General features: G+C 38.6%; 2 protein-coding genes across 3 annotated transcripts; one reads left to right on the forward strand and one right to left on the reverse strand.

Moving 5' to 3' along the window:
* Nucleotides 1-1,053: 1,053 nt before the first annotated feature.
* On the reverse strand, nucleotides 1,054-5,304 carry FBL17 (RNI-like superfamily protein). 2 transcript variants are annotated; one of them, XM_086255084.1, is made up of 12 exons: nucleotides 5,265-5,304; nucleotides 4,423-5,197; nucleotides 4,063-4,164; nucleotides 3,617-3,761; nucleotides 3,313-3,497; nucleotides 3,038-3,142; nucleotides 2,475-2,572; nucleotides 2,180-2,388; nucleotides 2,027-2,093; nucleotides 1,833-1,918; nucleotides 1,462-1,560; nucleotides 1,054-1,325 (listed from the first exon to the last, which is right to left on the reverse strand). In XM_086255084.1, exons 1-12 carry the CDS (start codon nucleotides 5,302-5,304, stop codon nucleotides 1,260-1,262), a joined length of 1,977 nt encoding a protein of 658 aa, XP_086111210.1. In that variant the 3' UTR covers nucleotides 1,054-1,259. The 2 variants fall into 2 exon arrangements, with proteins under 2 accessions (XP_086111210.1, XP_086111211.1); XM_086255085.1 differs by lacking the exon at nucleotides 5,265-5,304 and having other exon boundaries at nucleotides 1,054-1,333; nucleotides 1,461-1,560; nucleotides 4,423-5,090.
* A 3,216-nt stretch (nucleotides 5,305-8,520) lies between these two features.
* On the forward strand, nucleotides 8,521-11,844 carry LOC147275832 (phospholipase A1-Igamma1, chloroplastic-like). Its single transcript, XM_086255493.1, has 2 exons — nucleotides 8,521-9,932; nucleotides 11,253-11,844. Exons 1-2 carry the CDS (start codon nucleotides 8,656-8,658, stop codon nucleotides 11,494-11,496), a joined length of 1,521 nt encoding a protein of 506 aa, XP_086111619.1. The 5' UTR covers nucleotides 8,521-8,655; the 3' UTR covers nucleotides 11,497-11,844.
* Nucleotides 11,845-12,882: the final 1,038 nt, after the last annotated feature.

The raw sequence follows: 12,882 nt of genomic DNA on the forward strand, positions 1-12,882 counted from the left end.
CCCACACCCAGCACCAGCCCCCCCACCCAGAACCACCCCCTGCCTCTCTCCCCCCAACCCAGCCCCTCCTCGACACCCCTTATACAGCCCATCCCTGACACACCCCAACCCAGCCCCCTCACCCTCGACCCTCCTTGCCCCCCAAAATTTTCTTAAGATTTTTTTTTATTCAAAAATTTAAAAAAATATTTTTATTTTTTAAATGTAGGTAAAAAGATGAAAATACCCCTGTCACGTCAACATATAACAATTTATTTGACAAAAAAACTAAAGGAGGTACTATTTTGACATAAAATGAAAGTTAAGGTACTTTTTGTCAAATTTTTAAAATTGGAATACTAAATGGAAAATCAGTGTATAATTGAAATACTTACAAATAATTTGCTTTTTTATTTATCACAGCATTTTATTTATTAAAAATAAATAACTCACAAAATTCACATTTTAGATACTAATAAATAATTATTGGCCAAAAAAGAAGATACTAACTAATAATTGAGAAAATTCATATTTTTATATTATTAATTCATTTAACCATAATATGATATTTTCTCTTATCAACATAAGTTATATAAACATATGTAAGCATATAAGATGTAAGTTATTGAATTGAAAAATTTAAATTAAATAAAATAGGTGTTTCACAATCCAATACTTAAACCTTACATGCTTACTCATGCTTGTATGGCTTATGCTCATAAGAGAAAATCTTATGATTAAAAACAAATAGATTTCACATAAAACCAGACATAAAGATGACATCAAAAGATCCACACCAAAAAAAAAAAAAATTAGATCCTAAAAGTTAGAATTGAAATGGTACTCCTTTAACAAGTGCAATAACAAAAGGATTTTGTTTTTTTTTTTTCCTTTCTAATCTGGGCTAAGAAATGCATCCTGTTGCCAAGATGATCAAGGTGCTAAGAATGCTGGCTACACTGCTACTTGAACATGAATTCAGAAAACAATATGGTTGAAACATAAATGTGTTTAAATAAACAATTTATTTGAAGAGAGTTTTATAAATCCTAAGTTGGCTATCAATGTGTCCGGTTTGGACTATTTAGTCTGAAGCTAAAACAACATTCAGTTTTGAAGAAAAGGCAATTCTGCAAGGCAGCAGCCCCACCCAAAATAGTGTTTAGGGTCAAGCATAAAAGTTGAAGTTTACAGGGAAAGACAGCCTTGCGAAACCAATATGGCAACAAACAAGAGATTGCACCATGCATACAGTCAGGGAATGTCATGAGGACATGTGATCAGTACATAAGCACATTACACTGCGGCCTCTCAACCCTTCTTCGCTTCTTATCATCATCAGATGACTGCAAACAGAAACAAAAACCAAAATGTTACAGAAATAGAGGGCATGAGTCTAATTATCTAAGATTCATGCTGTACAGCAAGTATGATATGAGATTCTTCTACAGCCAGTTTTCAAGAGCAAGTTTTGAACTTTACCTGGGCACCCAGAAAATGCGGAGCCCGAACCCTCTTTGAGCCATCTGCTAGACGCTTACATGGTAATAGGCTTTCCACAGCATCACTACTCTTATCGACCTACAAACAAATACAACAAAATGCAAGAGTAAGAACAACTTATATAACAACTTTCCAGTTACTGAGTCCCTACAATCACAAGAAAATATAAAACAGATGGTTTAATTTTACATTAGAATTAAAAAAAATGATTAAAAGCATCCAAATTTCAAAGAAATATGTAAGTTTCCTAGGTTAGTTTTCCCAAATGCCAAACAAAGCCTGTACATAATGAGTTTTCATATTGTGTAGTTTGGAGAAACCCTCAGAGCCACGAGGGAGTTAACTATTACCTGACTCTGAATGGCCCCAATCAACAATTCTTGGCAACCTGATGCATGCACATTTTCTAAATTGGGGCACTGAAGCAACACCCTCTCTGGACAAATACAAACAACAGTCACTTAACTATACAAATAAATTGACAGAATCCCTAAGAATTGTAAAATATGTCATAAGCTACAATTGAGGACATTGATTTACATACCTGGATGCAAATTTATACAAGAATTTAAATTCAGATCATTGAGTTCTCGGCAGTTTAAATATAGAGCCTGCATTAAGATTCAAAAATTAAGATCTCTAAGAGAAGAAGCAATACAAAGATCACAAATTATTGGTTTTAATTTAAGAATCTCACATCTAAGCCAGAACAACCCCACAAGCTGAGTTTTTTCAACCGGCCATGTCTGATAATCAGCTTCTGTACTTTGGCAGTGGATGTTTTTGGTAATGCACAGACACTGCTTTCATTAGAGGTTGAATCCAGAGAATTGGGATCACATATGGTCATGCCACAGTCCATGAGTTCAAGAAGAGGTAGTTGACCTGTGGCAAGTTGAATGCCACCTGAAAATAACACCCAAGAGTTAGTGAACTAAACTTTATGTGAAACCAACAAAACTTTATTTTAGCCCTATACTATAGGTGATTACTTGGAGTGATGTTAGGACAAAGGGCAACAAGTAGTCTTGAAAGAGTTTCAGGGAACACATTGCAAATCATGTCAATCCCACTGTCACTGATGCTAGATCTGAAATCAAAGTCGAGTCAAAAGTTACATCTCAAAGGTTAAATGAAACAAAGAAGCTATCATTTAGAACCATACATAAATGCAACTATGCTCTTGGAGTAAATTTATTCTCTGCTTTTATTAGAAATCCTGAATGTTTAAAGTAAGCAAAACTGTTCCGTCAAGAAACAAATTTTGAGGTGCAAGTTTTTATAGCTCAGTAATTCCATAAAATGCTGGCTTTTCCCTTTATCCTAAACTGAATGGTCACCCATCAGGGCCTGGAATCATAAATTTCCAGTATCATAAACAGCATTACTCAACTATTCACGTCCAGTCCTATGCTTCCAATTGCAAATCTATATTTACAAAATTCTTGAGAAGAAGTATTTTAAAGGAAACGCCACACTTAAATATTGCGCATATCAGACAATAATAGCTAAATATAAACACTCTAATGCAATTGAACAAGAGGACTGAACGTACCCACTCAGGTCAAGCAATTCTAAGTTTGGATAACTCGAAGCAATGGCAGCAACCGATGCATCAGTGATTTCAGATCCAAGAACAAGAGAAAGCATTCGCAACCCCCTGAATGATAAAATGATCACACAATCTTCATGAGACTTATTGGTCAAAGGTTGTACAATGATCAAAGAGAGTTCTTTCAGTTATCATATTTTATTAAAAAAAAAAAAAGTATATAAGCAATACTTGTGGTAGGCTATTCAAATGAAAAGAACAGATTTCAGTGTCAAAACCTTAATTCTGAAGCTGTAAGGGCAAGAACGGCAGCATGAGAAAGCCGGAATGATGCAATGTGTATATTTTCCAACCTTGGGCAATTCCTTCCCAGACCATCAACCATGGTAACAAGATCAGTATTTTCATTTTCTTGGGGAGAAAAATCTATAGAAATCTCCTTTAGATTGGGGCATTTGAAAATCTGTGAAAACAGGAAGTGAATAAGTAAGAGAAGTCACTTTAAAGTTAAAACCAAACAAAAAGAAAATTAGAAGAAATTGACCACTGCATGAGACCAAAGGAAATAGTAAAGACAATCACCGTCTTAGAAAGGGAGTGAAGACCCGAAAGCCAAAGTGTTGAAAGACTTGATGAACAGAGAGTAAATCCACCTAGATTAGAACAACCTTCCATCTTAAAACTTTTCAGTAATGGTCTATCCGAAACAAAACGACCCAGTACATCACTGCATTTTCAAACCATAGAAAGGATCAAAATATTGCTAGCATTGGTTTGTCATATTATCACTATTCTCTAAGGCGCATCACAATTAAAATAGCAAGAAAGCGCAAAATAGACAACAATATGTCAATATCAATCTAAATGGCCAATGCCATAGTCACATATATACAAGGATTAAAGGGGTAATCTCACAACAAAACCAATGCAGACCAAGGAGCTAAGATTATTGATAAGGCAGCAAAGAAACCAACAAATAATAAAAATGGACATGACTGCAATATAAGCTAAATAAGAGAAAACCATACCCGGTGATCCGATTGATTGTTGTTTCAGAAGTAGTGATCTCTATCGATTCCAGATTTGGGCATGAAAATGCAATGCAGGCCAGCATTGTTGAATCCACGTCACTGCAATAACAAATTTATCAATTATCATTTCAAAAACCGATTCCAATTACTTACAGTGTAACTATCTGATTCCAACCACTGCAATACAGTATTATTTCTTGCATTGCTGATTAAACCCCATTTCGTTTATCTTTTTTCGTTATTCTTTTTAACCTCAAAGTTCAGATCGCGTTCATTTCTTCGTTTTCTAGATTGTTTAAAGTTCATTTCCGCAAACAGATCGGTTCGATCAAGCCCTAGATCTGAAGGCAATAATACCTTTGCATTCTAAGAGAGAGGCTAACGAGACCCTCGCACTTGCGCAACACTGATCCAACAAACTCAACCTGAGCCCTCGCCGGAACCGTAAGCCTGAGCTCCTCCGCCGCCCTCCACAGCCTCCTCGTCGTGTCCCTCCATCCCTTGCAGACCATCGCCGCCGACAACAGCCCCGGCGGCGGAAGCCTCCTCAAAATCTCCCACAGGCAGCTCGCCGGAACACCGCCCAAACCCGTATCTGACTCCACATCCGTCTCGTCCGGGCCTCCGAACTCGTTGAAGTCCGGATCCGGCGAATCGAAATCACCTCCTCCTCCGCAACTATCGATATCGTCGAACGAAAGCGCCCTGCAGAGATTGGAGTAGAGCTGACGTGGCGGCGGCGGCGGCGGCGGCGGCGGCGGCGGGGCTCGAGTGACGGAGGGAGAGGAAGGGGAGGGAGCATCAGCGTAGGAATCGGCGGGGGATGCTACTGTGTCGGTGCTGACGTGGCAGTTGTGGCCCTTCTTGGGGAGGCCGCAGCGGCCGCAGTTGTAACTGCCGCGCCTTTTGCCGCGCTTGTGTTCGGAACTCGCGGTGGGCGCGTTGGGGGTGGAGGAGAACGGCGTGGTGGGCCCGGCGGCTGAGAAATGTGGCTGGTGGCGGTGGTTGTGGTGGCGCTGCTGCATGGTTTGAGTTTGAACAGAGCGAGAGAGAGAGAGAGAGAGAGAGAGAGAGAGAGAGAGAGAGAGAGAGAGAGAGGGGGGGGGGGGGCGTGAGAGTGAGAGTGAGCGAGCAAAGAAATAGAGGGAGATTAGAGACACCGCTTGTAGGCTTGTAGCCTTGTAGGGTATGAAAGGCGCGGGAGATGAAAGAGCTCTTCGCGCGCTGATTTTGAAACATAGAATAATAGGGAGGAGCGTCTGTGTTGCCGCAATTCTATGTAAATGACCAAAATAGCCCTGGCGGTGGGTGGGTGAAGGACGCGATTTTGTTTGGTGCATTGGATTCAGAATTGGGCAGATTAGGAATGTCTTCCCGCGTTTAATTTGTGAAATTTAATTCTTTACCGGGAGATTGAATACCTTTTTGATTTGCTTCAGAATATTTACTTAAAATTATGCCATGCATGGATTCGAATTTAAATAGGGTTAATTAAAATGCTAATTATTTGGTTGGTGACTTGGTGTTGGTTGATAATACTTTGGGGAAAATGTTAGAAAAGGAAGATGCCGTTGGTAGACCCTTTGTATACAGTGAATGGAAGAATAATGAAATTCAAGAATTATTATTTTCACAATTTAGTTAATATGTTACATTTCCTAAAATGTATGGATTTTAAATTGCTTATTTCAATTTCCAGGATATCTGTGTGCAAAAGCACACTGAATTATGACAATTGACAACTGACATATTGTTTTCTTTATGGACATCACGAATATCATTTCAATTCATTTGTAAAAATGGAAAATGGAAATATTTTTTTAATTCTGACCAAAAATAAATAGAATTATGACTGGTCATAGACAAAGTAGCGCGAATATTGCGCCTCAACTCCTCAAGAAGACAAGAACAAGCGTCACGTTTTCGAATTTTCACCGACTACGAGGTTTTCCATCTAAATAACTTCGGTGGTCGGATAAAATAATACATTTGGGGTTTTTTCTATAAGAAATTATCCTTTTTTTTTTTCTTTTAGGTTGAGTTTTTATAACATTATTATCAAATAAACAACGATCACAAGTGGGATTACCAGGTAATGTATTATCATTTGTGTCTTGATATATTACTATTCATATCTGAATTCATCTATTATCATTCATACATTAATGCATTACTATCTATATCTTAATTCATCTATTTACACATTGATCTATTACCAATTTACCATTCATATATTAATGCATTGCCATCTTTACCTTGATGCATTACCATTTGTACTTTGATGCTTTAGCAGTCTTATGTTGATGTATTGCCATTTGTACGTTGATACATTACTATTTGTATATTATTAAACCGAAAATTATACCATTTAAAGTAAACGTTATAGTAATATGTAAAATTTTACAATTAATTGAATAAGTTAAAATACAAATGCCCTTCTTGTATCATATTTCTACCTCTAGGCATTCGAGCTTGTACATTGATACATCATCACCGTTCATACCTTGTGTCATCTTTGTATCTTTAGGCATTAAAGTTGTTTATATAATTACTTGGCAGCTCTTGGGCTTGGTCAGAGTTTGGGCTCCGCTTTGTTTCGCGACCCAGCTTTTGTTTGAAGATCTTTGTAGTATGACTCGGGCCAGATTGGTCCCTAACTATTTATTTTTTGTTTTGTTTGGGCTTGGGCCACCCTCTGGCCCGCCCCACTACCCAGAAAATAAGTCGTTAAAGTAAATTTGTAATTTTCTAATGTCGTAACCCGAAAAACGACAACAAACTATATTTGCAATACTGTAATAAGATAGATATTTTCAATGGGTCTCAATCCTCAGGCAATCAATCATCATATATCACTATGGCCTAATAATGGTTGCCTATTGTCATATTCTGACTTTGAGAAGTAGCTTTATACTATATTTACTTCTAATAAATTGATTCCCCCACAAGTCCACAACAATAAAGAGAAGCATTTGATAAGTAGTTATTAGGTGGAAATTGGAAAGTGACTTTTAACCAATTGCCAGCTGCACGTTCCTACTATTGTCTATCATTGTCACCCCAATTTCTGACAAATTGTCAAACTTGATGTGTATGTAGAATTCAGGATTGTCACGGGTAGTGCGAGTACGAATGTCCAACTGAGAAATAATTTGTTGTAGAATTCATGTCCAACGAGTACAACTTTTATGTTATGGTATATATAAGTTTTGTGCTACGGTTTATATATATTTTGTGCATCTTTCTCGCGTGTTTTGACGAATGACATAAATATATGAGATCTATGTATTAATTTATGATAAAAACTTTTTTTTTAATGTATATGTTTTTTTGAGAATGCAGAGTGTTATGTATAAGGATTGTGGTATTTTTTTTTTATTATCAATTAATTTTAAATTGAATGCTTTAATTTTATTTATGATATCAAATCTATATTCACTCAGATAATCATATTAAGTCGACTGCTTATACATATTCTAAATGCTTGGCTTAATAACACTCCATCCAATTTCCTTTAGTTGTTAGACGTACACTCGTAGTGAAGTCCACCATGGAGTCTAGTGAAGGTGATCAACTAGACATCTTTCCTACATCACATAACATACGTCATCTTAAGCCTCAAAAGTAATACGTGTCATATCAATGTGAGTTTTTTTTTTTTTTTGGCCAGGATATCAATGTGAGTTTTAATTGTCATTTAATGTGAAAGAAACTGCAACCGCAGTACAATAAAATTAAATTTAAATTTAAAGTAAAACACATTTTCCATTTTTCCAGATCATTTAAACGACGAGATTAATTATAATGTATGTTAATTAGATGTTGACTAGAATCTCCAAAAAAAAAAAAAAGATACTGACTATGCGTGGGTTTCGTTGGCATAAAAAACATATCTTTACGAATCTTACTTAATTACATCATTAGAGACATGAAGTGATTTACGTTATAAATCCAAGATTATAAAAAAAAAAAAAAAACTTAATCACACCTTACAAAATCTCCGTAATCTCATACAATGACAAGAATACATGTGCTGGTCAGCAGCCACCCACCAAGAATTATTACCTGATAATATTAAGCTTATATTTGTTTTTTCTCAACAAAAAAAAAAAAGCTTATATTTGTTTTATATTGTCATATTAGATGAGTATTATATTATATTATCAAACTATAAATTTAAATAATTATATGATTATTGTTAGTCGAAACAAATATATTTCCACATTTGTTTAGATGCTTTAGTCATGGAAGAGAAACCATGCCTGCATGATCCAACTTTCCATAGGCTATAAGCAAAACTTTATTGAAGTAAGAGAGGGTCAGACTGAGCTTGTATGACCAATTGAGATCAACCCTCGTGGATCACATGGTAGTAAAATACTCATAAATTCATACCTACTAGGCTACTTGTATGCAAATATAAAAGAAAAAGCTTATAACTAGCAACTTTATATTTATATACAATCACTGACCAGTGAGTCAGTGACCACACATTAATATATTTAAAAATTGGTCTAGCTAGCTCTTCTTCTTCATCCGCTATTCACCACCTTTTTGATCTTTTGATCACAAACCACAAATCGATCTCCAATGGCCATTTCCTTATCCAACACAGTCCTTCCCCTCACAAAAGTAGTCCACCACAAGAGTGCTCTCTCCACCCCAAAATCTCAACTTTTCGGAGCCTCAAAGCTCTCTACACAAACCACAACGGTGCTATGCAAGGTGTTGTCGAAAACCAGCGGCGAGTCCATAACCTCCATCATCACCGAGCTCGAAAAAGAAAGAGCCAAAGCCGACGACCAAAACATGATAAGGCAAAACGCGGAGCGTCGTCTATCCGACGTGTGGCGAGAGGTCCACGGGGAAGACGAGTGGGTGGGGCTACTTGACCCGATGGACCCGGTTCTCCGATCCGAGCTGATCCGGTACGGGGAGATGGCCCAGGCCTGCTACGACGCCTTCGACTTCGACCCTTTTTCCAAGTACTGCGGAAGCTGCAGATTCGTGCGTGGCAAGTTCTTCGAATCTCTGGGCATGGCGGGCCATGGATATGAAGTCTCTCGCTACCTCTTCGCCACCTCCAACATCAACCTCCCCAACTTCTTCAAGAAGTCGCGCTGGCCCAAGGTCTGGAGCAAGAACGCCAACTGGATCGGATACGTCGCCGTTTCCGACGACCACGCCACTGCCCGTTTGGGCCGCCGCGACATTTCAATCGCTTGGCGGGGCACCGTCACCCGCCTCGAGTGGATTGTGGACTTAATGGACTTTCTTAAACCCATTTCCTCCAACAACATCCCCTGCCCGGATCCGACCGTTAAAGCCGAATCCGGGTTCCTGGATCTATATACCGATAAAGACCAGACGTGCCGCTTCTGCACCTACTCCGCGAGGGAGCAGATTTTAACCGAAATCAAGCGGTTAGTGGACAAGTACTCCAACGAGGAATTGAGCATTACGATTACAGGGCACAGTCTCGGTGGCGCGTTGGCCATTTTGAGCGCGTACGACATAGCCGAAACGGGTCTCAACCTGATGGCGGACGGTCGGGTTGTGCCCATATCCGTTTTTACGTTTTCGGGTCCTCGGGTCGGGAACGTTCGGTTCAAAGAAAGGCTTGAGACGTTGGGAGTGAAAGTGCTGAGAGTTGTGAATGTTCATGACGTGGTGCCCAAGTCGCCCGGTTTGTTCTTTAACGAGCACGTGCCGCCTATGATGATGAAGCTGGCGGAGGGCTTGCCGTGGAGCTACTCGCACGTGGGAGTCCAGCTTGAATTGGATCACAAGAATTCACCGTTTTTGAAGCCCACGAACGACCCCGTTTGTGCGCATAATTTGGAGGCTCACTTGCATTTGCTTGACGGGTTAGTATTAATTCCATTATTATATTTACTAATCCTATTATTAATAAATATAATTACAAATTAACATCAAGAAACGGCAGGGGCTGACGACTACCTATAAAGTTGGCTTTGCTTTTAGGACTTGTTTAAACCACATATGGGATTAATTATATTGATATTTGATAATAAGGCAAGGGTGCCTAAATAAAGCATTTATGGGAACATGTGGGAGATTAAAAATAAGAATCTGCATTATTCAGTTCTAGGCTTCTAGCTAAGGGCCTAGACAAAGTATACGATTGTGTGAGTTTCGAGATATCTTCTGGTCTTTTGACTACAACTTGGCTGGAAACCATTAAATTAGTAAATAAGATCATGTTCCCAAATGTATCTCTATTATTATAGTTTATAACCATATTTTCTATGTAATTAAGCACACATATCCCTATCCAAAGTTGGTAATGTTAAATTTCTAAATTAAAAAATCAAAAACAAAAATGAGAGAGCGAAGAGATAAACAGTTATTTTATTCCTGGGCTGATTAGGAAAGAAGGATTTCCAGCTCACTCACCCAATATAATAGTAGTCCTAGCAGAAGTTGGCTGTTTGTGTTCACAAGACGAAAGAGATAAATAGTTACATATTAGGGTTTAGCTTGCTAAACAGCCTAAGCTTATAGTAAATTTTTTGAAAGGGGCTTCATATTACGTATGATACTTATTACCTAAAATAGAAGGTAAGTGATAAGGAGTCAAACATTCGATCGATCTTTTGGAGGAGAAAAAGAAAAAGTACTTTCCACTATGAGAATAGCCCTTCTATTTTGACCATCTAGTGTTTTACACTGTTGGGAAGCAGCAAATACCACAAAATAATTCACCATTTATTATCAAATAAATAAATAAAATTACACCGACCAATGTTGAAGACAAAATTTGAAAATGAGTTGGATTGAATTTTTTTAGAATTGTGGACTTTCATGTTTAGAAATGAAATTCTAAAAGGACTTCATTATTTGCTTGATATATCTCGCATGCTCGCTACTGTTGGTGAAGAAGTTTAGAAAGCAAATAATAGACTAAATGGAGTTATTTTAGAATTTCCTTTAAAAACGTACCTAGAAGTTTTTTTGAAGTGGGTCGGATTATAGTCTAACTAGCTATATGATATCCAATTGAATATCCAAATTTAAAACTTGGGAGTTAAAAGCAAATTAATGTTTAGACTTAACTACTAGCATTGAACCTTAATTAGAGCATCATTAATTATATGCATCATTTTGCTGCAAAAATATGACAAAGCAAGTCACTGAGTGTGTTTGATTACATTAATTATATGCAGGTACCATGGGAAAGGCCATAGATTTGTGCTGGCCAGTGGAAGAGACCCTGCACTGGTGAACAAGGCCTCTGATTTCTTGAAAGATCATTACTTGGTCCCTCCTTACTGGAGGCAAGACGAGAACAAAGGGATGGTGAGGAGCAAGGATGGCCGTTGGATTCAACCCGAACGGCCAAAACTTGATGATCACCCTGAAGACATACACACCCATCTCAAGTCATTAGGGTTGGCTTCTGATCATTAAAATTAATGTACAATCTTCTTGTACTGAAAAATGTAAATTATAACTTTATAAGACATGGGGTTTTTTTTTTTGGTCGAAAAGACATGGGGTTATTGCATAGCAAACAATGAGATCTGGGGTTTTTTATGGTTAAATAATGACTGTAAGGAGATCAGTGACTGTTGCATGCAGTAGCACCGCTTATATTATAAATGTTGTTAGGCTTATCGATCGAACATGCAAGTTTGTATGTACAAATTAAATTAAGCACATGGTTAGTGGGTCAGTTGTTGTTAGTAAGTCAATTGATTGACCACCATAATTTTGATTTTTGAGCATATGTAATAAAATGGATGGTGTTATTCGGATGCACGTAATTTCAGTATATATTTCGTCAATTAGAAACTGGGGAAAAACACACACAAAAAACCACTATTTCTTCATCATGACGACCAAGAAAACTTATTATTGGGTTTCAAGTTTAGAGAAGGGCATGAGCATACACGTTGTGTGTTTGTTGGCATTTTAGTCCACCTACATATAAAATTAAGATAAATAAAAGTTTGGGTCTAAAATTTAGTCTGAATATCTAATTAGGAGTTAAAGTTCATGCACAAACATTGGAAAAAATCCTTATAATAAATTTGTTGGAACGGCAAGATCTTAAGGCCTCGTTTGTTTCACAGGACTGTCTTGGCATGGATTATCTATAGGGACTGGCATAGACTAGCTTGACATGGACTAAGTTAGCTAAGAACTGTCTTTATGTTTGGTGTAGTGCAGGACTAACAAGGTGGAGATACAGATTTGAATCCATCTCATACGCAAACCAGAAATGAAATCCCAGATAACAAAAAAGATAGAAAATTTAACACCCACTTCATAAAATTACAACAACCAAATGAAATCTCAGATAACCAAACCGCACAATCAGGAAAAAACCAAGTAAGTAGACAATACCCACTTCGCAAATCTCACAGAAAAGATAGAAAACACAAAGACCGACTTCGTCGGAGAGCTGGGCTGCGAGCGGGTGGCTGGGCTGGGGTGGTCTGCGCGCGGGTGGCTGGGCTGCGAGCAGGTGGCTGGGCTGGGGTGGTCTGCGCGCAGGTGGCTCGGCAAGCCGACGGAGAGCTGGGCTGCGAGCGGGTGGCTGGGCTGGGGTGGTCTGCGCGCGGGTGGCTGGGCAAGCCGCCGAAGAGCTGGGCTGCGAGCGGGTGGCTGGGTTGGGGTGGTCTGCGCGCGGGTGGCTGGGCAAGCCGCCGGAGAGCTGGAGTTGCGGAGGTGACTGGTGGCCGATAGTGGAGGGCGTCACAGGGAAGAGGTCCGGTGATGATGGTGAGGCTCCATGTGACGATGGTGAGGCAAGGCAGAGGTTCTTAGCTAATCCTCCACTTTTTCATGGGT

Source organism: Dryas octopetala, chromosome 8, assembly GCF_963921425.1.
Source record: "Dryas octopetala chromosome 8, drDryOcto1.1, whole genome shotgun sequence".
Taxonomy (NCBI): domain Eukaryota; kingdom Viridiplantae; phylum Streptophyta; class Magnoliopsida; order Rosales; family Rosaceae; genus Dryas; species Dryas octopetala.

Bases quoted from the DNA above. Each gene is read 5' to 3' on its own strand.
- FBL17 (XM_086255084.1), bottom strand. From the start codon at position 5,304: ATGTTTCAAAATCAGCGCGCGAAGAGCTCTTTCATCTCCC. The intron at 3,498-3,616 runs GTGATTGTCTTT...CTGTTTTCACAG, and splicing joins TTCACTCCCTTTCTAAGACG to ATTTTCAAATGCCCCAATCT. The intron at 1,919-2,026 runs GTATGTAAATCA...GTATTTGTCCAG, and splicing joins TTGTATAAATTTGCATCCAG to AGAGGGTGTTGCTTCAGTGC.
- LOC147275832 (XM_086255493.1), top strand. From the start codon at position 8,656: ATGGCCATTTCCTTATCCAACACAGTCCTTCCCCTCACAAAAGTAGTC. The intron at 9,933-11,252 runs GTTAGTATTAAT...AATTATATGCAG, and splicing joins CACTTGCATTTGCTTGACGG to GTACCATGGGAAAGGCCATA.